Source organism: Sapajus apella, unplaced genomic scaffold (assembly GCF_009761245.1).
Source record: "Sapajus apella isolate SASKATOON/1434 unplaced genomic scaffold, GSC_monkey_1.0 scaffold6, whole genome shotgun sequence".
NCBI classification, from domain to species: Eukaryota; Metazoa; Chordata; class Mammalia; order Primates; family Cebidae; genus Sapajus; species Sapajus apella.
The window spans coordinates 2,904,811-2,926,333 of NW_022436946.1; the positions used below are offsets into that span (position 1 = coordinate 2,904,811).

The window sequence follows — 21,523 nt, forward strand, 5'->3', positions numbered from 1 at the left end:
GAGTCTCACTCTGTCATCAGGTGCCAGGCTGGAGTGCAGTGGCGCGACCTCGGCTCACTGCAACCTCCGCCTCCCAGGTTCAAGCAATTCTCCTGCCTCAGCCTCCCGAGTAGCTGGGACCACAGGCGCGCACCACTACGCCCCGCTAATTTTTTTGTATTTTTAGTAGAAATGGGGTTTCACCATGTTGGCCAGGATGGTCTTGATCTCTTGACCTTGTGATCCGCCTGCCTCGGCCTCCCAAAGTGTTGGGACTACAGGCGTGAGCCACCGTGCCCGGCCAGAATTTATCTTTTAAAACACTGTATATGTATGTGTCCAGCACTTAATGTGTGCTTAATAAACACCACAATGAATAAATGAATGAACCAAAAGTGTAACTGGAATTTTACTTCTATAGAATGAAAAGAAATAAAATGAAAAAGAGAACAAATTAAATACGGGACTGTTAATCAAAAAGATGGCTCTCGGAAATACCCATAGAATCTATATCTATTACCTGAAATAGAGGTAAATCTTTAAAGAGGTATCAGTACTTGTCCAGTAAAGACAGGACTATACCAAGTTCTTTTCATTCTTGAACTCCCAGAGCTTTTCTCTTCAATTTTTTTTCCTGCCCCATCTGCTTTCCAAACATTTGTAAAACTTAATGTCTAATACAACACCATGATTAAACTCTTTGCAACATCTCCAAGAGAATTTTGTACAGAATAAAATACATAAACCTAACACAGTAAGTGTTATGGAATGAATTGTGTCCTTGCAAAATTCATATATAGAAGCCCTAAGCCGAGGTCCTCTACTATATTTGGAGACAGGGTCTTTAAAGAAGATGCCCTTAGGCTGGGCCCTAATCCAATTTGATTAGATCTATAAAAAGAAGAAATACGAATACACAGACACCAGGGTCCTGCCCTGCACAGAAGGCCACGTGGAGATACAATGAGAATGCAGCTGTCTACAAGCCAAGGAGAGAGGCATCAGAAGAAATCAAATCCACTAACATCTTGATCCTGGACTTCTAACCTCCAGAATTGTTTAAGCCTCCCAGTCTGTGGTATTTTGCAGTGGCTGTCCTAACAAACTAATAAAATAAGTAATGACAGAACATAAATTGCCACATTTATAGTTTTGCTCAAATAAGAGCTGAAAAATATTTATTTCAGTAATATAACTTTATCTCAGGCTAATTTTCATTATTCTAGGAAGCAAACTACAAGTTATTTCTAGAAAGATCATCACACATCCTTTTAATATAAAAAAAGTTCAATAGAGATAAGTACACATATAGTAAGTACAGGAATATGAAACACAGACTTTCCAGCATGCATATTTTATTAAGAAATTTGACAGAAAATACATTCAAAGTAAAATTTAAATTTAAATATACAGCATGTCAATACTTTTCAGATTTTATTCATTTAAAAAAAGAAAAAATTTGTTAGAACTCAGACTCATATAATAATTTTGAAGTATCTGCCTATAAAATTTATTCTTGACCAATTAAGGGTAATACTTTTCTTTCAAAATACAAAATATTAAAATCACCTGTAAAAATGATTTTACTAATCAACCCTTTCAAAGTGAGCATCTCTTCTTTCAACAGCCATTGTGGGCTGAGTATAAAGGCTAAATTCTACAAATTCAATAGCCACATTTTAGGTTGAATACTGGGGAATGTAAAGTAGAAATATCAGCACTATTTTGAGTTTTACAATGAATTAAATAATTTGATACCTTAAAATACTACTTAATTAATTTAATATAAACTTTTTCATTCATATGGCAACAAATTTAAATGAACCCTGGTGAATTTATTTTTCAACTTGTAAATACGAAAGAATTGAGAAGACATACAAGAAAAAGCAATCACATAAGAAAGAAAAAGTGGAAACTTGAATATGAAGTGTGAAACATGGCATATATAGTAAAACAAGAGTCAAGAAGCCTGAATTCTAGTCCTAAGTCACTACCATGGGGTATTACTTTGAATGTGTCACTTAACTTCTCTGAGATTCAGTATCTTTTCTTGAAAAATAAGGTTTTAGAACTGCTTTAAATTGCGGGAGTTAATGAGTTAGTGATGTAGAGTAAAACAACAAAGAGCAGATTTTAGTTGTGTTGGAACACTTTAAAAAAGCCATCACTGAGATTCATGTGTAAGAGAATTAATAAAAACAGGACTTGAACAAACATTATTGTCATTTAAACAGAATTCAAAAATTATTCCAGTTTTTGCTAAGTTAATCCTTACCTAAATAATGATGCTAACTCAGAATTGGAGAGATAAAAGTGACCTTGGAAGTACAATTTTCCCTCTATTAATAAATACTACATGAAAAAAATAACCTGGTATAGTGTCTAGAATTTATGAGGCACCCAATAAATGAAGCTAATATTTCTACCAGTTTTGACAAAGCACTCATTTAAGTCACCATAATTTTGAGTTTTTATTTTTTATCCTTAGTATTATTTTCCCCTCACAACTTGATGTAAGCAGAAGGAATTTGGTAATCATTCCTTCTATAAGAAAATTAGTAATAAAACTGCCAATAGGCCAGGTCACAGACTAAGGGTTCCAGCAAGAAATCTACTTTCAGCATGAAACAAAACCATAATGAAATAGAATAATCTTCAGAAAAGGTTAATCATGTAGTTTCAAATTTATCAAACAATGCTAGCATGTAGACTGTATTTTATTCATAAGGATATCATGAAAAATTTGATTAATACATTGTTAACAAAGATACACACTGTAGGACTATTTTTATAAGAATTAAAAATAAAAAGCTTTGCAAAATTCTGTACTTTTTAATTTTTATAAAACAAATGAGTAAATAAGTGATTTACAGCAGTACAGGAAAAACTATGAATTTTGAAAATGTTAATAGCTAAGATTTTCCTAATAACAATTTATAAGGTGTACACAGGCAAAACAAATTACCATAGGCATACATATTACATGAATGAAGCTTTCTTTGTGGATACTGCAATTACATTATATTCTATTATGTTTTTACTGTCAAACTCACAAGACTAAAGATATTTCTTTATAGGCTGCTCTTATATGCAAGAACAAGGTCATTGTCAGGATCATTCATCTGATTTGGTTTTCAATCAGGAAATAAACTATGAAGATAGGCCTTGGGTAGATGGGCTATGGTACTCCAGAATTCCTTTACCTTGAGTCTAGTATTTGAGGAAGGTAGACTTCTAGATACTATATTATGCTTGGATGATTGGTATCAAGATGGCATCCATGATCTGGCTCTAACACAGAACTTAGTATGAGCCAATCTTTTTGTCCAGATTACTGTGTAGACAGAACAGGGCCATAGCCAAATTATCTAGTTATTAACCACACCATGAATTTGCTTTTGAATCCTTATAGGTTTTGGTAAATTATATTAAGAAATAATATAGCACAATGTTTAAGAGGACAGACAGTGGAGTGGGGCTACATGGGTGTAAATCCTGCTCTCATTTATTAGCTGTGTAGCAATAGATATGTTACTTAAATTCAGTTTCCTTATCTGTAAAACAGGGAAACAGTAGTAACTAACCCACTGGGATTATTGAGTAGATTGAGAAAAATTATTTGTAAAATGCTGGAACATGGCAGAAAAATTAAAAGATAAAGGCTAAACACATTCAAAACAGCTTACCATTATAGTCTCAGCTATCTCAGCTGTACTGTCAGGCAGTTTTAAAAAAAAAAAAAAAAGGTAGGGTGGTTGATTTTCCATGCTTGGATTAACCATTAAATTGTGACTGACATCCTGTACCACCCACCCACGGCACACCCAGACACACCCACACACACAAACTCTGACACCAGCAGCAGTTACTCTCAAAGAACAGGTAAAATTCAGGGCAAACTTTCAGGGTCAAGCTATTTACTCACCTTCCACACAAAGTAGCTCTTTGACTAGTGCAACCCTGAAGGTTCTAATTCTTACATTTTCCCTTATGAGGCAACTGCGTAACTACCTAAAGTTGAAGCTATAAATACTTGTATGTTGAGGAAGCAAGAAGTGGTAAGTTCATGAGGTTCACCATACTTCATAGCAGGTACTAGATCGGATGATAAGGTGAATTCAAAATGCTAAAGAAATCCTAATACTTTTGACACCACAGCTTCACACACAAAATACCAGTCTTGATGAAGGTCCTCAGAAGATCTATGAGTTATTTTCCAATGTTTCATTGACATTTTATGTTTTTCAATAGCATATGTTATGCTAATTCTTATAACAAAGCTAGATACTAATGTAGGGAGATAAACTGATGTGTCACTTTTTCAACTGCAAACACTTTACAGTCTACAATGGAGCAGTCTCCCTTTGAAGGAAGAAAAAAATTGTGACACTAACTTTCCTTCTATATACCCAAATCTTGTGATTAAAAAAAACACACACATACTGTAAGGTTTCAATCAAAGCCAAAGAAAATTACACAAAAAACTGGGGATATAACAATGGTTCCTGAGGTTTAAAAATAACTATGCATAACTGTGTACTAACACAATTTTGAAAAGCTGAATAAAGTTAACACGTTTCCCTCAAAATACGTAACTACAGAAACTGGCATGACAAAAAGTAAAACTCACCAATAAGATAAAAATAAAGCAAGAATGCCATCAAAGAACTATCCTTCCAATAACATTATCAACACTGATAAATTTGCTAATGTAGTCTTTCAAATAGTCAAGCTCAAGTATTTCATGTTACACATTCTATTTAAAACACAGAAAAAAATAGGAAGGTAGACAATAAACAAATAAAACCCCAGCACAAAATATAAGACAGAAAAATTGTTTTTAAAAAATTATGTACGAAGTCCCTTTCATGCAAGGTAAAATCCCTAGGTAATTTTAAAAGTTGTTTAGTAAAATGTATGTAAGAAAATCTTTTCAACCTTTTTGCATAATATGACAACAAAAGAACCTCTAATGTACGATTAAGATAAAATAAACAAAATTGGTTAAAGACTATTATGCTATAGTGCTAGTACATAATTACAGTGATTTAACTATTATCAAAAGAGTCACTAAAAACCCACAAATACAAAGACAAATAATTGATTCTCCATAAATGAAGAGCCCTTTGCCCAAGAATAAACCACCTTATTTAAGTAACAGTCAGCCATCGTTAACATGATTAAACAGGGTTCAATTTACAAATTACAGACAACATAGGTGTTACTTCTAAGAACTTTTGAAAATTTAACCATATCTAAAACTTCATCAGTTGAGAAAAAGTAGAACTATTCCACCTGCCTAGAAATTCATCTGATTTGATTGAATTCAAGGAATATATGCTAGAGGTTTTGGGAGGAAATAATACGGTAACTGTATAATAAAAATTTTGAATTTAAAGCAAAGACCAAACGTATCCTCTTTTTCTAAAAGTGTTTTTCAAGCCTTTAAAAATCTTTGGAGAACATTTGAACTTCCATGACCTTAAAACCCTAATTTGATTATGTCTTCAAAGTTTGATTATTATATATTTTGTTCCCTAATTTTAAACTTTGAAAACTTTGGACTGAGTAATTCATCTCAACATATATTCACAAAAACAATCACAAGAAGCAATGCATTTTTTACTTGCGGAAGTGGGGGCAGTCCTAGAAAATTCCTACTTAACCTTGCTAAAGGCTGTACAGATTATAGACTGAAAGAGTCAATCTTACAGAAAACTGTTTCCTTGAAATATGGGGTCTTGAAAATATGAGAGAGATGGAATAAAGGTAGAAAAAAAAAATAAAACTAATAAACAGTTGCTTCAAAACTTGGGAGTATAAAATTGTGTTATTTATGGCATAAATTGAACCCTGCTTTATTTTAAAGTAGAGCAAAAATAAAATTAACAGAGAAATTCACACTGTAAGTCAGAGAAAGAACTGCAACCCAATTGAACTGATTTTTAATAATTATTGTCCCATGAGTTTAGAAGAGACAGCCCAAGAGATTATTTTTTTAGCACAGGAACAACAAATTTACATGAAAATACAATGCATTGAATAATTTTCTGGTGTTGGGTTAGCACTGCATATAGCAAGGATTAGAAACAAAATAGAAATTTCTATTTCCTACCTATATCACTGGCTACCATCTTGGAAAGCTTTCTGCTTTTGGTCTTCACTGAAAATAATATTTTGATATAAAATGTCAAAATCTATTCAAAGTAAACTAAATAAATTAAATATAAAAGAAAATACTTTAAAATCAAGATACTATACCCTTTTCTATAAAATTATTCATTTTTTGTTCATCATCTGAATTGTGTGGTGATGAAGAACCTACACAAATGAAGACAATGGAAGGAACAGGTACATGGTCAGTCATAAACACTGAGTTGTAACAAGAAAAATATACAAATAAAAAATCTGGTATTTTTAAAACAAGTTTTCAAGTTAGTGACCACAGGAGAGACAATGTCTATAGTAATAATAGTTCTTGTAATATTACAGTACAGTAATAAGTAGTGTAATATCTTTCATGATAGACCCTGGTATACATAAATATTAAATTCTACAACAATTTGGCAAAATCTTGGTATATTATATGTTAGAAGATATATTTAAAAAACTATAAATAGTGTTTAACTGTTTCTCTGAAAAAATCTGGAATTCTTGATATTATTAACTGAATAAGGTTTTTCTAGCAGAACCAAGATCTTGTACTATAACTTTGCTGGTAAAACTTATTTTAGAGTTAGACTGACAGTTTAGAACTACATATTGATTCTGCATATATCATAGGAATCTTTAAAATATTGAAGGAAATACTTACATTTATAGATATGTTCAAATGTCTACTTAAATTTTTGGAGGTAAGAAATACTTTATTTTGGCTGTGACTCCCAATATTATATAATATTATCTAATATTTCTTTAAAATTTTGGGAGTCATTTTTTCCTTAAAAAATTAATTTATAATATACATTTTTATTATAAATGTAATCCTAAGTAGTATATTGGTTGATCACTTTTGGACATCTATTCTTTAAAAGTACATCTCAAATAATGCCTCATCCATTCAATTTTTCACAGTCTTCTCAGCTATAAATCATTTCTCCTCCTTTGAGGGCCCTTAACGTTTTATCTACATATTTCTCATATGATGATCATCACTTAATTCCTTATTATTTTAGATTCACCCACTTAGGACCTTCCTCACTGGAATGAACTTCCAAAAGGCAGGGCCCACATTTGATTCATTTTCTGTATTTCCTTTGTGACTAGTGGAGTGTGTTACATGTAGGACTCTCTAACTATTTGCAGAGTTCATACAGCTTTTCTGCCAGAGGCAAATACTTAGAATGTAATTGAAGTAGATAAAAAGGTTTTCTTTCTCTGCTTTAAAAATATCCCAGTAAAAGCACTGAATCTTAATGAATCCGGTCAAAATTTGACACCACATATAACATACCCCACTAAAACTGTACTTCCTTCCCTTTGTCAAGTGGCGAATGTCCCTGACAGCTTTCCTCTGACCAAGTAAAACCTCCGAGCATTGGCAGAACCATTACTTTTACAGGAGTTTTATAAGTTCATGTTATTTTTGTTAAACGTCATTTACAGATCCTCATAAATCTCACTTCAAAAAATATCACACAGATAATGATGAGTTCAGTAACATTTCCAGGAACAGAAATAGGTATAGTTGTTTTTAATATAAATATAATTCTGCTTTAAGTAATATAATGTTTATATGCTATATATGTTTTAAAATATCACTATCATCTCTATAAAATATTCACATTTATGTATAAAAATGTATTACTGCCACTAGTTTTGGCATATTTCATATCAAAGCAATAGGATAACATATCTATATATGATAATAAAATTAGAAAAATATTTGCTATTTTCAAATGTAAGTAGGCAACATAGGCTGTAATGTAACTAAAACAAGGAGGTTTATTTTTCTTCTAACTAAAAATACTTACTACTGATTGTTATAACCTCTATGACAGCTCATGCAAAAGCTCCAAAATAGTTTTCACTTTATCCTATTTGAATATATTTACTAAATTTCTACAATGAATCCACAGCTTATTGTTTTTCTAGTGCACACAGCATTTACATCATGAATGTACCTGAAGGCCATATTTATATCATGGTATGTGTGGCCCTGGGTTTTCTTCAGTTTGAAATAACCTAACAGTTTAAAAAACTATTTGAACATATTGTGTGTGTGTGTGTGTGTGTGTGTGTGTGTGTGTGTGTGTGTGTACACACACACACACATATAGTTGCATGCAGGACTAAAAAATTTCCAGTACTAACATGCACAGTGAATTACGTGAGTTCTTTAACATAAAGATCAAGTGAAAGTCTTTCCCTTCATTTGTTCAGGATGCATATGTTCAGTAGGCAGAATTAACTTTCTCTATTGGGGGACCATTGGTTTATTTAAAAGTAAATGAAAAAGGCAATCTATATGCATTATATACATTTTCTCATGACTATTTCTGAAGATAGCTTTGATTTTAATTAACAAAACAGCTGAGATCACAAATCTTGATTATGAGATTTAAAAGCTTTTCAAAAAAGTTTGCCGTCATATATGAATTATTTTAAGTGAACTACTGGTTTTGATAAGGGCATATGTACTTTACATTTCTAAATTGGTCTTCCTGTTAGTATTTATGAGAGACTCATTTTAACTCCCAATCCACTTTTATACATTTCTTCTTTTCCCATAAATACCAACTTATTTTATATTATCTATATAGGTTTTTAATGATCTATAATGCATGACTTAACTATTTTACCTTTTTATGTTACTCTCATTGTAGAAAGTATTTGAGGCTAGTAATTTAATTACTAATTTTTATGTTTTTAAAACCATGATCCCCATGTGGCTCTTGTGATTCACTTCAAACTCATCCCAAATGTTATTCTTTTCTGACCATTGCAAATTAGAATTTAGATGTGTTGGCCAGAGGTAATAATACATTATTTCATTATTTCCCTGTTAGAATGTTAACAGGAATGAAGGTTAAAAAAAAAGTTACAAATATACACAGTAAGACAACCAATAATAGATGCTAAAAATTACTATTAACAATTTTTATATGGACAAGTTGAGAAAGGCACACACCAGCTATTAAGAATGCAGTGTCAAAAGCATTTATATTAAAATAGTTTTCCAGCATCTCACTCCAGTTCCTTAGTGTAATGTTCTTACCAGTTGTACTTAACTGCTATCTGAAACAACTATTCCCTACTAATGTTTGACTTTTTGTAAAGAAACAGTATTTCCTGATATGTAGAAACTGACATAATGTCTCAGAGAATTCTTATATTTTTCAGAGTATAACCAAAGACTAAACTAAATGAAGGTTTCTATATCTAATGATAAGAATACAAGATTTACCAATGATTTTTTGAAGTCATAATTTTTACTTTGCATTTCAAACATACTGGGATAGAAAAAACGAAATATCTAGGGTCATATGAATTTCTGCATGTTAAAACCATTACTGTCTTTTCACATGGACCAAAGAGCAAAATATATTTGAAAATGCCTAAACATGTTTGAGTTTCTCTGTTTTGAGAAAGAGAAAGTACAGGGTTTTTAACTTTTACTTTTTATATTTATATACTTAGATTTAAATATACTCTTATCTACAAATACCAGTTGTTTGGTTATTTCAAAGAGCTAGATGTAGCCACTTTTTGAAAGTCTGGCTTAGGATCAAAGGAGTATTAATTTATTTGGGCTGAATCTTATTAAAACACACCCTATGGTATTTAATATATTAAACATATTACCATAGTATGGTATTTAATATATTATATGTTCCATGTCCAAATTGTCCACCCTGACTTATATCCTTAACATATTGATAAATGCATTTATGTGGATTTTGGGAAAGACGAGGTCAGAACATTATTTTATGCAGTTATAGAGTAAGAACTAAAAAATATTACAACTCTAAATTCTAAATTCAGAAATAAACAGTCCTAGGAGGCAGAAGACAGTTCTGCTCCATATTATTTAGGCAAACTTAATTTAACCAACATTAAAACTTAATATTAGGTACTAATTATGTGAGAAATTCTTCCATATGTTTTATTAGTTTAATGAATAAATTTAAATATGAAGTTTTAAGCACAAGAAAGTCAGAAAATACATAGATACATTTTAATCTTAAGAAATAATCAACTTGTTTAACATCAGGAAAATGCAACTGTAAAAAGGAAACATCATAAAAGCTTTTGCAGTCTAGATATAATAAAACATTAGACTAAAATCTGAGGGAGTAAAACAAAGTAAGCTTCTCAATATTTCCCATTCTTACAATTGTTTCTGATGTAGTATACCAGCTATAGAAGGATCAAAACACATCTTAACAATAGTGTTACTTATGCTAAGAATGATCTTTTCACTAGAAAGCTAGTGAATACTGTTAACTTTATGAAGGATTAACAAGGGTTCAATCAACCAAAATAAAATAAATTTAGGATCTTCTTAATTTTAAGATTCTTCAAAGATAATAAAAATAATATTCTTTTGAAATATTAATATATGCATAGGTCACATAAAGACCCACTTATAGATAAGAAATGAGAACTGCTTTAATATAGCTGTATTAGAAATTTTTTCATCATAAATAAAAATACATGTAATTAGTCTACAATTATTCTAATTGTCTTCACTCAGATTATAAGTGTTAAACATTTTTCATAACATTTAAATATTATAGAGAACTAAGACATTTGAGCCAATGGTAAGGAGTAAAATATATTTTCTTTAAAAAGGTGTAAATATAAGAAAATTAAGTAAACAATTACATGATTCTCAGCAGGTAAAGTTTTGGATTTTTATTTAGCACAGGCTAGATTTCTTTCCACTTAATCAGAATTCAAAGAATACTGTTAAGATTTTAAGAATAAATATATGACACAAAAGTTTTTGTAGATGTATTTTAAATGCATATCTATCAAAATGTACATTGGTATGCTATCTTGATTTTGCAGAATCATAATTACTATGAAATAAAAAAAAACTAATTACCAGAAGTTGGAGATTTGCAGCGGTCCTCTGGAACAACAGTCCCTTCACTAATATCACACAGACCAGCTAAAAAATAAAAACAAAAAACAAATCACACCATAAATTTATGTAAGTGCAGTTTTGTCTTTTATTTACAGTACACATTTAACTACTGTCCATTTAAAAGAACCCAGTAAATTAACAGACTGTTGGTATTGATACCATGATCATTGGGTTTGAGATAAAAAACATTTTATAGTAAAACACCTCAAACTAATACAGCACTCATCAGTTAAAACAAATAAAAATATAACCTATGATAAAATACAAGTAAACAATTAATATGATTATAAATTTGCCTGGTGACTGAAGGTATAAAAACCCCTGCAAATTGTCTAAACATTATAAATGAAAGCACATCAAGAGTTTGGACTAGCTGGGCAAGGAGTCACATTGCTGAGCCTCAGAAGTCAGGTGTCACATTGATGAATAGAATGTGTATTTATCACCAGTATCTGCTTTTCTATTACTTTGGTAAAAGACATGATGTCACATTTCCAACAGTCACCAAGAAAACTTTTATAGTAACATTTTCTGAGAACATGAGTACTGAACTGGGCTTTTAAGAAAAGTTTTCTATTTTGAGATAAACATTAGTTTTCTTTATTAGATAGGAATTTCTTGAATGTGAATTAGTCGTTTTTGTTGTTGTTTTTTAAGTTTCCCTCTGTTGCCCAGGATGGAGTGTAGTGGCACAATCTTGGCTCACTACAACCTAAGCCTCCTGGGTTCAAGCGATTCTCCTGTGTTGGCCTCCTGAGTAGCTGGGACTACAGGTGCACACCAACACGCCCGGTTAATTTTTTATTTTTAGTAGGGATCGGGTTTCACCATGTTGGCCAGGCTGGTATCGAATTCCTGACTTCAAGTGATCCGCCCACCTTGGCCTCCCAAATTCAAATTTTGGCCCTCCAAAATCACACCTTGGGATTACAGGTGTGAGCCACTGTGCCCAGCTTGAGAATTAGCAGTTTAAAAAAAAATCTTCATCAAACTAATGGTCCTGGAAGAAAACCTGGTTTTTACAGTTCTAAGATGATAGACGTAATTATAGGTACATCTTTAATCTTTGATAAAATATTTGTTTATATACATGTAGTCTTTCTTGATAGAACACTAAGATAGAGGATCTTTAAGTAGAAGTGATAATATACTCTAGTTTTATGATGTGACTAGTACTGAATAAAAATGATCAAATTTGAAATTTTACCCCCTTGGTATTTTTGACAACTGCTACTAAAGATTATACTTAGGGGAAACCACTTTGAGGTTTCAGTTGAGGGTCCTTATGATATAATAATTACTAAACTTACTGACTAAAAAAGTTCTTAAACTTATATGATATAGTTATTCTTGCAATGGCCCAGGAAGAAACAGTTAGGAGTTGAATTAAAGAATGTGCATAGAGAAGATTTAATTTAGGTATTAAACGACTGTTAAATAAGCTACTTGGCTGGGTGATGTATATGATCCTACGGTATACTGTATCCTGTTACCTCTCAGACTATTTCCTGCTTTCGCTGACTTGCTCACCACTGGTTTGTCTCTTCTCCAGCCACACTGACTCCTTGTTGTTCCTTTAACTCACCAGGTGTACTGCTTCAGAGCAAATGGTGCTTGTTCTCTTGCATGAAATGTTTTTTGTTTCATTGATTGTTTTCCCAGACATCCTCATGGATAATAGCTCTCTCACTTCCTTTAAACCTGAAGTCATCTGGACACTCTATTTTATTTTAAATTTAACACTCCATCTCCGATATTTCAAATCCTCCTTCAATTATTTTTCCCCTTGGCACTATTAATGTAATCTACTGCATATTACTTATCTTCTTAAATGTGTGTCTCTTCCAGTAGAATATGAGTTCCGTGGGTTAGAGAACTTTTTCTGTTTTGCATAGCACACAGAAGCCTCAATATTTGTTGAATGGTTGAATAAATATATGTGAAAGAATTTCATTGCATTTAACCAAATCCATCCCGTTACTACTGCCAGAATCCCTTCAACAAATATTCCCAGCAATATAGCTATCTAGGCTTTGCTCAAAGATATTTCAACCCAATTAGCTAAGTGGTCTTAGGTGACACTTACTGAGTGCTTACTATGTGCCAGATATGGTTCTAAGTGCTTACTTCATTTAACTCTCATAGCAGCAAATGAAGTAGACAGTATTATTCTCATTTTACAGAAGAAGAAACTGAGGCACCCAGTGTTTTAGGCATTTTATACAGGAATAAAAACCTAATTACTTCTAGAAATGGTCCACTTCATTGCTACTCTTAGAGTTTTTTTTGTTTGTTTGTTTTGTTTTGTTTTGTTTTGTTAACTGGTGGAAAAGCTCTGCATGTTTTAGGACAAAAATCTGCTTTTTACAATGCCCTGGTTTAAAAATGAGGAGAAAATACAACATAAACATAGAACTATAATTTTAACTGTTCTAAACTTCTCACGTGAGTATAGTCAGCAGTTTTGCCACATTACTGGCACACATGAAGTTGTGGTCAACAGTAACAAAACAACCACCTGAATGCCAACAATGTTCACTCACAAGATTAGGTATGCCACATATGTCCTCTCACTTAATATTCACACCAACATTTTGAGGGAGTAACGATCTTCATTTCATAAATGAGAACACTGAGCCTCAGATAAATATCCTTTTTAGTATCATGAAGTTATACAAAGAGTGGAGATTTAAACTTAGATATGCCTAAACAAAATCTCCAATTATGTTTCACATGAACTACTCCTGAGCCAGTGTTTTCTGTTCTATATGTAAATAATCTTTATAATCTATACTCAGGGTTCAACAAGTATTGCTGATAAATCTTATTTCTTTGGTTTAAATTTACTGTTTCTACCTATAAATTTATCTTTTTGAGTTGTTACACTGCCACTGAATGTAATACCTCTCCCTTAAATTTTTAGTGACCATTCTGATAAGTGTATCTTCTCTTGCAAAAGTCCAGATAGGAAGCTACATTAACTATTTAAAATATTCAACAAAACATAATCCTATGCTACTTAAAACAATATATCCACTAACTGAGGCATACTACATCAAAGTAAATATTAGACCACACATTAATCCAGTACCATGGTTTAATTGAGAGGGTGGGCAAATGTTTTCTGTAAAGATCCAAGTAATAAATAGTTCAGGCTTTTTGAGCCAAAATCTTTGTCACCAAATAGCTGTTAAACTGCAGCACAAAAGCAGCTATAGACAACACATAACAAATAAACATGGTATTTCTCCAATAAAACTGTATTTACAAAATCAGGCGCTAGGCTGGATTTGGCCTACAAATAGTTTGCTGACTCTTGGTTTAACCAATCTTACCATCATTAAACTGAACTAGGTATTAAGGTCACTTCTACCCAACTGGTTCAAAAAAATATTCTAAAATTAATGATCAAATACCTCATTAATTTCAGGGAACATTATGTCAACAGGCTGCCATAAGTCATCAATGGAGTTACAAGATTAAAAAAGTAAAATTGATTTTGCTACAACTTACTTTTAGTGAACTTCTGCTGACTTCAACTAATCATTTCTATTTTCTATATGCACATAAAGGCATCAGTTACATAGCAGCTCATTCTAGAACTCTGACTAATTTGTGCTTCAAATCAACTAATATGTAAAATGTTGACCTTCACCAACTGGGGATACCTTTTAAATTCACCAATTATCTTGATATTCTTTTTATTATTACTTGATTTGCCTTATTTACATAAAGGACCTTGGGCTTTAGTTTCTCTTTATTATTATAGCTTTCATACTCTGCAGAGAGAAAAATGATTCTTCTTAATGTAGCACTCAGAATCAAAGTTACTTAGCTCTACTTTCTGTTTTTTTCAACTATTATTTAAAATTATCCCTAAATTGAGGCTCTAATCCTTCCTAAACCAAACAGTGTCTTATTTTGTATTATGAAATCAGCCTAATTCAACACAGTACTTATTCATTTTTGATTGTGCCTGACTTCTTATACATATTTTTTGCTTCTTCTAATATACACACAAACAGAACTTCTCAACCAGTACTATGGTGCTCCATAACTCTCTCTCCTTTTCCATCTTATTGAAAATATTGAAGACTTAAAAGTAATTGAAATTGTAGTAAAAAGGTTCATACTTAAAGCCTCCAACCCATAACTTTTAGAAAAAAAAATCTTAAAGTCTAGATACAAACTTTTGCCCATAATTTCCTTCTTTATAATTATAACTTCCTAGAGCATGCACTCTCCAGCATGTGTCTGTCACTTCCACATTACTAATTAGATCTTTTGAATTATATTCAGATTAGAAATTTCTCTTGTTGTGTCCTTCACTTTCTGAATGATAAAACAACCAGCAAAACAAGATATATATTATCCTGTTTTTAGTAAAATCAGATTTTTAGCAGATATATGGGTAGCTGAAATACTTTATTACTGTTTGTTTGTGACAGTTTTACAATCTTTATTATGAAAACACAGCCCATGTTTTACTCAATAATACAACTGTATTGTAATACAGCCATAACACATTTAAACTTACCCTAAACAGTTTTGTCTTAAAATTCATGTGAACTACATTCTTTATAAAAATATATCAGCTTCTATTAGTAGCAAAACAAAAAATTTCTCCGAACTGTTCTTTTAAAAAAGCCTGAAGAACAATTTGATGATATTTGGTCTACACCTAAGAACATGTTATAAAATATGTATGTTAGAAAGAATATCATTTTTAAGATCACAACAAAGAATTTTTATGCCAATCATTCTAATTTTATTTCAAATATTTATAAATTTAGGGGGATTAAAGTCAGAAATATTCTTAAGATGTTATTTTAAAACATACTTTAATATAATTTTAATTTTTACTTAAAACATAACCCTAAATATTGACAAAGCGAGGCATAATAATGGATAAATATCTTAAACTAATAAGGAAAAACTCAATTAGGTCTCCTGTGCCTAAACAGCTAATTCTTCAATAATAAAATAAAGCAAATAATAATATAAATAATACGTATTGTAGGATTTACTGGAGAACAATGTAGAATGCAGTGAAATTTTAAAAAGCATTTTTTTTTTTTTAGTATTTTTAAAATTACATGGTACAATTAGTCTCTATCCTTAGATAAATCTGGGCATTTAATTTCCAGCAATTTTACATAAGCTAGTATAAGGTATGAAGGAGAAAAGCGATTACTTTTATAGATAGTGAAATTTTTACCACATTTGTAAAATAAACGGTTTAAAGGTTTTATCTTCAAAAAATATTTCTTCTCTACCATGATAATTTTCTAACATTCTAGCACTAAATAATAGTATCTTGGCTTTATAAAGAAATAGAATTGGGGCACAAGTATTTAAACAGCTGTTTTCATACACATGTTATGAGATGAATCTAAGTAATGAGTATAGTGTTTTACACATAGAATGTTTTAATAAGCGCTTTTAAAAATTAACAACAAAAAACCCAATGATTTTACAAAGAACAAACATGCCAAGGCATAAATGACTTACTTAAAAAAGAAGAACGAAGTTTTTTCATAGATTCAGAATATAAGCTAGAAAGGCCGCACATGCAAGAAGTCACAAACAGCACACCTTAGTGAAGCAATGAAAAGTGGAAGGGAAAAAAAAGGAGACAAAAATACTAGAATGGTATGATTGGGACAACAATCTCTGCTAAAGATATTACATGACAAAATGATCAACACTCAAACAAACATGGAAAAACAAAACTTTGAAAAGAAAAACTCAATTATCAAGCCAAAATAATAGAAAGGTCTATATCCCCTCATTTATCCCCCACAAATTGTAAAATTTGCAGTATTAGTTAATAATGTACCAAACACAACTGAAAAATGAATTGCAGAATAGATTTTAATTCAGAGGGTATGAGTGAGGAAGTACAGACCAGTGCTTCCCCAACAGTATTTCAATGCACACTGGTATTCTGCAAATGAGTTAAGTATGCCCCAAATAGGGTTGCCGTCAATCTCTGGTCCGGCTGGGCAGATCCTGAGGAAACCGGATCCAGCAGGCCAGTTACTACTGGAAGCCTCATTAGTGTACCGTGTGTGCCATACATCAAATGCCATTTTTTGTGTGTGCCATGAAATTTAAAAAAAGGGCAAGAAGTAATGGTATATATAGCTAAGTATACATGTATACCTTGAGGTATTAGTGTTAGAACATTTAAAATTAAGACTAATTACCTCGCAAACATAAAAGAGCTCTATAAAGGGAATTCTCAATGAGTGTGGGCTTACATTTAATCAAAGCTATCTGAGAATGCTGTATTTTCACAGAACTAAAATTTACTTTTGCATCTTCCTTTTCCTTCCATGTGGGAATGATTCCTTTGAATGAAATGGTTGAAACAATAAATATTGGTCTTATGAAAAGGAGTAAAAACTTTGAAAGTAACTGTTTTTCTACAATAATGATGCAAATATTCCTGTCATTATATTTTAGCTGAAAAGTTTGATCCTGTGGTTCTTTCTCAATGTGGAATAAAATCCTAGAATATTAAAAAGAAAAGCAGGCCAGGCGTGGTGTCTCACACCTATAATCCCAGCACTTTGGGAGGCTGAGGCAGGTGGATCACTTGAGCCTAGGAGCTTGATACCAGCCTGAGCAACATAACAAAACCCCATCTCTACAAAAAATACAAAAAATCAGCTGGATATGGTGGCATGTGCCTACAGTCTTAGCTAGTCAGGAGGTTTAGATGGGAGGATCACCTGAGCCCAGGAGATCAAGGGTACAGTGAAGGCACTACTGCACTCCAGTCTGGGCAACAGAGTGAAACTGTCTCAAACAAAACAAACCCGAAACCACAACTACAGAAACCAAAAGACTCACACCTTTTGCTAGTTTTTGGTAGTTTACATATACAGAATAAATCAGGTAAGCTTTTACCTAACTGAAATACTTATATTCACAGAAGTAAGTCAGCATTTATAGAAATCCTAAAGCTCAGGATTTTCTTTCCTTTTCTTTTTACCTCCTGAAGGTTGTCGAGATTTACGAGGAGATCGGGGTTCTCTCCGATAAGGATCATTAGAGCCATACAATTCAATAGTGCCCAGGTTGAGCAGCACTGCTTTCTGGAGGTAGTCAACCATAGCAATGCCATTGCAATTGCCAAAAACCACCCTGGGAATAGGAAAATAAACATTTTAGCACAAACAAATAATTTCAAGAAAATGTACTGTAGTCTAAAAGGCTGAAGAATGCGGCATGGTCGGTCTTTCAGAAACTTCTTTGAAACAAAACACAGCTATAGGAGCTGATATATAGGCTACATATGCCTTCTCACAGAACTGTTTAGATCTTCTGCAGACATTAATTATTTAATATCACTAAATCAATCAACTGTATTATTTATAAAAAAATATTTGACATAGGAGTTGAAACTTGATCAGAGAGATAAATCTCTCACACCTCACAATGCAACATCTATTTTTCTACCTTGGGGGCATTTTGAGATCTTCATGGGTAGGAGACATTCCCTTCCTCTAGGCAAATAGGAGATTATACATTGGGCCAAGTTTTGGTAATCATTCAAGTCAAGAATAAAAAGTAGAAAGCATACATCTTGAAGGCTCCCTTTGGGGTGTTCTAAGTACCTTCTCAATTATGAGTCAGGAACTATAAACCAATCAACTATGAAAAAAGGAAATTTATTCTTTTAAAATCTTTTAAGCCAGAAATGGAAAACTGACATATATAGGGGGCTATGTAAGTAAGTAAAAGAGGACACGTAAACACCATTGTGACTTAAGAGTATATGGCACATCTAACAGGAAAAGCTTCAACTCAGTTCCAGCTGAAGCTGCCATGCAGAAAAGTGGACATGGCCACATAATCAGATTTTTAAGTTGAAGCTTAAAGTATGGATTTATATAGTCTTGGTAACCAATAAAAATTCTAAAAATAGACAGAAAGGGCCAAACAAAATAACAACTGTAAGCTCAGTGAGGCCTGCAATTGACTGATTTGCAATTTCCTTTGAAACTTCCTATTGGTTCTTTTTCTCATTTCCTATTTGTTTTCTTTATGGTTGTGGACAATAAAATATCTATATGTGCTCTTACATCATGTGGCAGCAAATAAAAGATATGAGAGAAAACTATCTCTGACTGTAGCCAGTGTTATTTTGATGTATAGTCGCCCCTTGTCTTTAGAGTTTGGTTCCAGGACCCCCACAGATACTAAAATCTGTGGATGTACAAGTCCTCAATACAAAAGGGCATAAAATTTGCATGTAACCAACATACAGTCTCCCATACACTTTAAATTATCTTCAGATTATTAACATACATCTAATACAATGGAAATGCTATATAGATTTTATACTGTATTTTTTAACTTTATTTTTAAAAATTGTTGTATCGTTTCTTGTTACATTTTCTGAATATTTTGATCTGCTGTTGCTTCAACCCATGGATGAAATAGGTGGATACAGAGGGCTAACTATACAGCTGCAAGAGACAGAGTAGGTGGTGGGAGATACCAGCAAGAAAAAAAAAAATGAATGAGTCCCTAGGGCCAGCATCAAGCAAGGAGACAATGAACTACACATGATAAATAGCTCCGGGACTGAAGTTTCTTACACTGCAGTGTTGATTTTTGATACAAGAAAATAATAAATGCTTTATAAGTCTATCACATTGTAATAAAAGTATATATAATTAACTATATGGCTGAAGGCATGAATTGACAAATAAAACAAATATACTGTAGTATAGATAAATACTAATTATTGTCATGCCTTTACAACTTATACAAGTTCATTGGAAATAGAAAGAAAAATTACATAGCTACAGTTCAACATTTACAAAAATCAGTATATAACAAAGTCTTCTGGGTTCATGTTGTTAGATTTCTATTATAGTAACTATTAATAAGAAAGTTGTTTCTGGGAGTTTATATCTAGGAGGATATACTGACTTTAAAACATCATCACAAATAATCTGTTGGTCCTTGAGGCATTTAACTTTACATCAGAAAATAGTGCATGCACACCCAAAGTAAGTTACTCGGAATGAAATTATGTTCCAAATAAACACTGAATTTGGTCTGAAATTAAAGTTATAGAATGCCATTTTAGGTAACAATATAACAAAGACCATCTTTTCTATTTTTAAAAACAAAATGAGGTATGGAATACTATGAAGAGACTTAGGAAAAAACATAAACTTATACTTACAATCCATAGGAAGAATTGACTGCCAGGCTGGTTATTTGTTGTGGTGGTTCTCCACCCACCCAAACCAACTGAATAACTAGTTCTGTCTGATAACCTGGAGACTGTTTAAGTGGTGAGTTTTTAACTCTAAAATAAAAGAAAACATGTTAGCTTTTAACCCATTGTCAACTATTGGCCTATATGATTATAAATAACTTTTTATATAAAACTATACTAGATATTTAAAGATATAGAAGTCAGAATCCTGTTATCTATAAGCATCTAATCTAGTTGGTGGGACTAAACAAGTATGTAATTAACAAAAATAAATCATATGCAAACTCTACATATAAAGTGGGGGAGGATAGCTGGGGTGAAGGAAAACAGAAAATAAGAAGTAAGGAGGAAGAAGACAGAAAAAGAAAAGAAGGAAGGGAGGGCTGGGGAGAAAGATGAAGAGAAGTGGCAGCCCAAAAATTAAGAAGAGAAAAAAAAGTCAAGTTAAAAATGTAAGTTAGAAAAGCAGGTTTAAAACTTAAAAATGGCTGCGTCCGGTGGTTCACGCCTGTAATCCCAGCACTTTGGGAGACTGAGACGGTTGGGTCACCTAAGGTCAGGGATTCAAGACCAGCCTGGCCAATATGGTAAAACCCTGTCTCTACTAAAAATACAAAAAACTTAGCCGGGCATGGTGGCAGGCACCTGTAATCCCAGCTACTTGGGAGGCTGAGGCAGGGAAATAGTTTGAAACCGGGAGGCAGAGATTGCAGTGAGCTGAGATCACACCACTGCACTCCAGCCTGGGCGACAAGAGCGTAACACCATCTCAAAAGAAAGAGAAGAAAAAAAAACTTAAAAAAACATGATGTAACAAAATGAAAACTATCCAAAAACAAGTTAAAAAATGAGTTACAACAAATATGAGCAATTTATTTTTGCGTGTACCTACTTTTACTACAAATCTGCCTTGACTTTGAGCTGACAGTATTTTTGACTGAAGAGACTCTTTTTTAATAACTGCTGAAAATGCTACAAAAAATGCTCTTGCAGAACATATGCAGACAAAAAGCCCATGTTCAAGCAGTGGTAGGGGTGTGTAGTAAAAGTGAGAAGATAGCAAGACAGGCTAGGGCCAGGTTTGAGAGGGTAATCAAGTCTTGTCCAAAAGTTTGATGATGATACGAAGAATTCTCAGCAAGCTGGACCTTGAGTCCAGACTCTTACTCATCAGCTGTCTTCTAACCTAAAAAGTGGGACTATTACTA

At 32.4% G+C, this 21,523-nt stretch overlaps 1 protein-coding gene and 1 long non-coding RNA gene across 10 annotated transcripts in view; one reads left to right on the top strand and one right to left on the bottom strand.

Annotated features, from left to right (window-relative positions):
- Nucleotides 1-20,755, top strand: part of LOC116549159 — a 23,725-nt gene extending 2,970 nt beyond the window's left edge. The window contains exons 2-3 of the long non-coding RNA XR_004267726.1: nucleotides 15,475-15,482; nucleotides 20,744-20,755. This is a non-coding gene — a long non-coding RNA (uncharacterized LOC116549159). The remainder of the gene's footprint in view (nucleotides 1-15,474; nucleotides 15,483-20,743) is intronic.
- STXBP5 (syntaxin binding protein 5) overlaps nucleotides 1-21,523 on the bottom strand; it is a 181,028-nt gene that overhangs the window by 40,590 nt on the left and 118,915 nt on the right. For 6 of the 9 annotated variants that reach the window (XR_004267725.1, XR_004267723.1, XR_004267722.1 and 3 more), the window contains exons 17-21: nucleotides 20,280-20,405; nucleotides 18,072-18,223; nucleotides 11,030-11,095; nucleotides 6,241-6,300; nucleotides 6,095-6,142 (exon numbers count right to left, since the gene is read on the bottom strand). Coding sequence is in view for 5 of the 9 variants with exons in the window: in XM_032274510.1 (XP_032130401.1) it covers nucleotides 6,095-6,142; nucleotides 6,241-6,300; nucleotides 11,030-11,095; nucleotides 18,072-18,223; nucleotides 20,280-20,405 (452 nt within the window). In the remaining 4 variants the exon portion in view is untranslated. The remainder of the gene's footprint in view (nucleotides 1-6,094; nucleotides 6,143-6,240; nucleotides 6,301-11,029; nucleotides 11,096-18,071; nucleotides 18,224-20,279; nucleotides 20,406-21,523) is intronic. The other 3 variants (XM_032274512.1, XM_032274513.1, XM_032274511.1) reach the window with 2 other exon arrangements.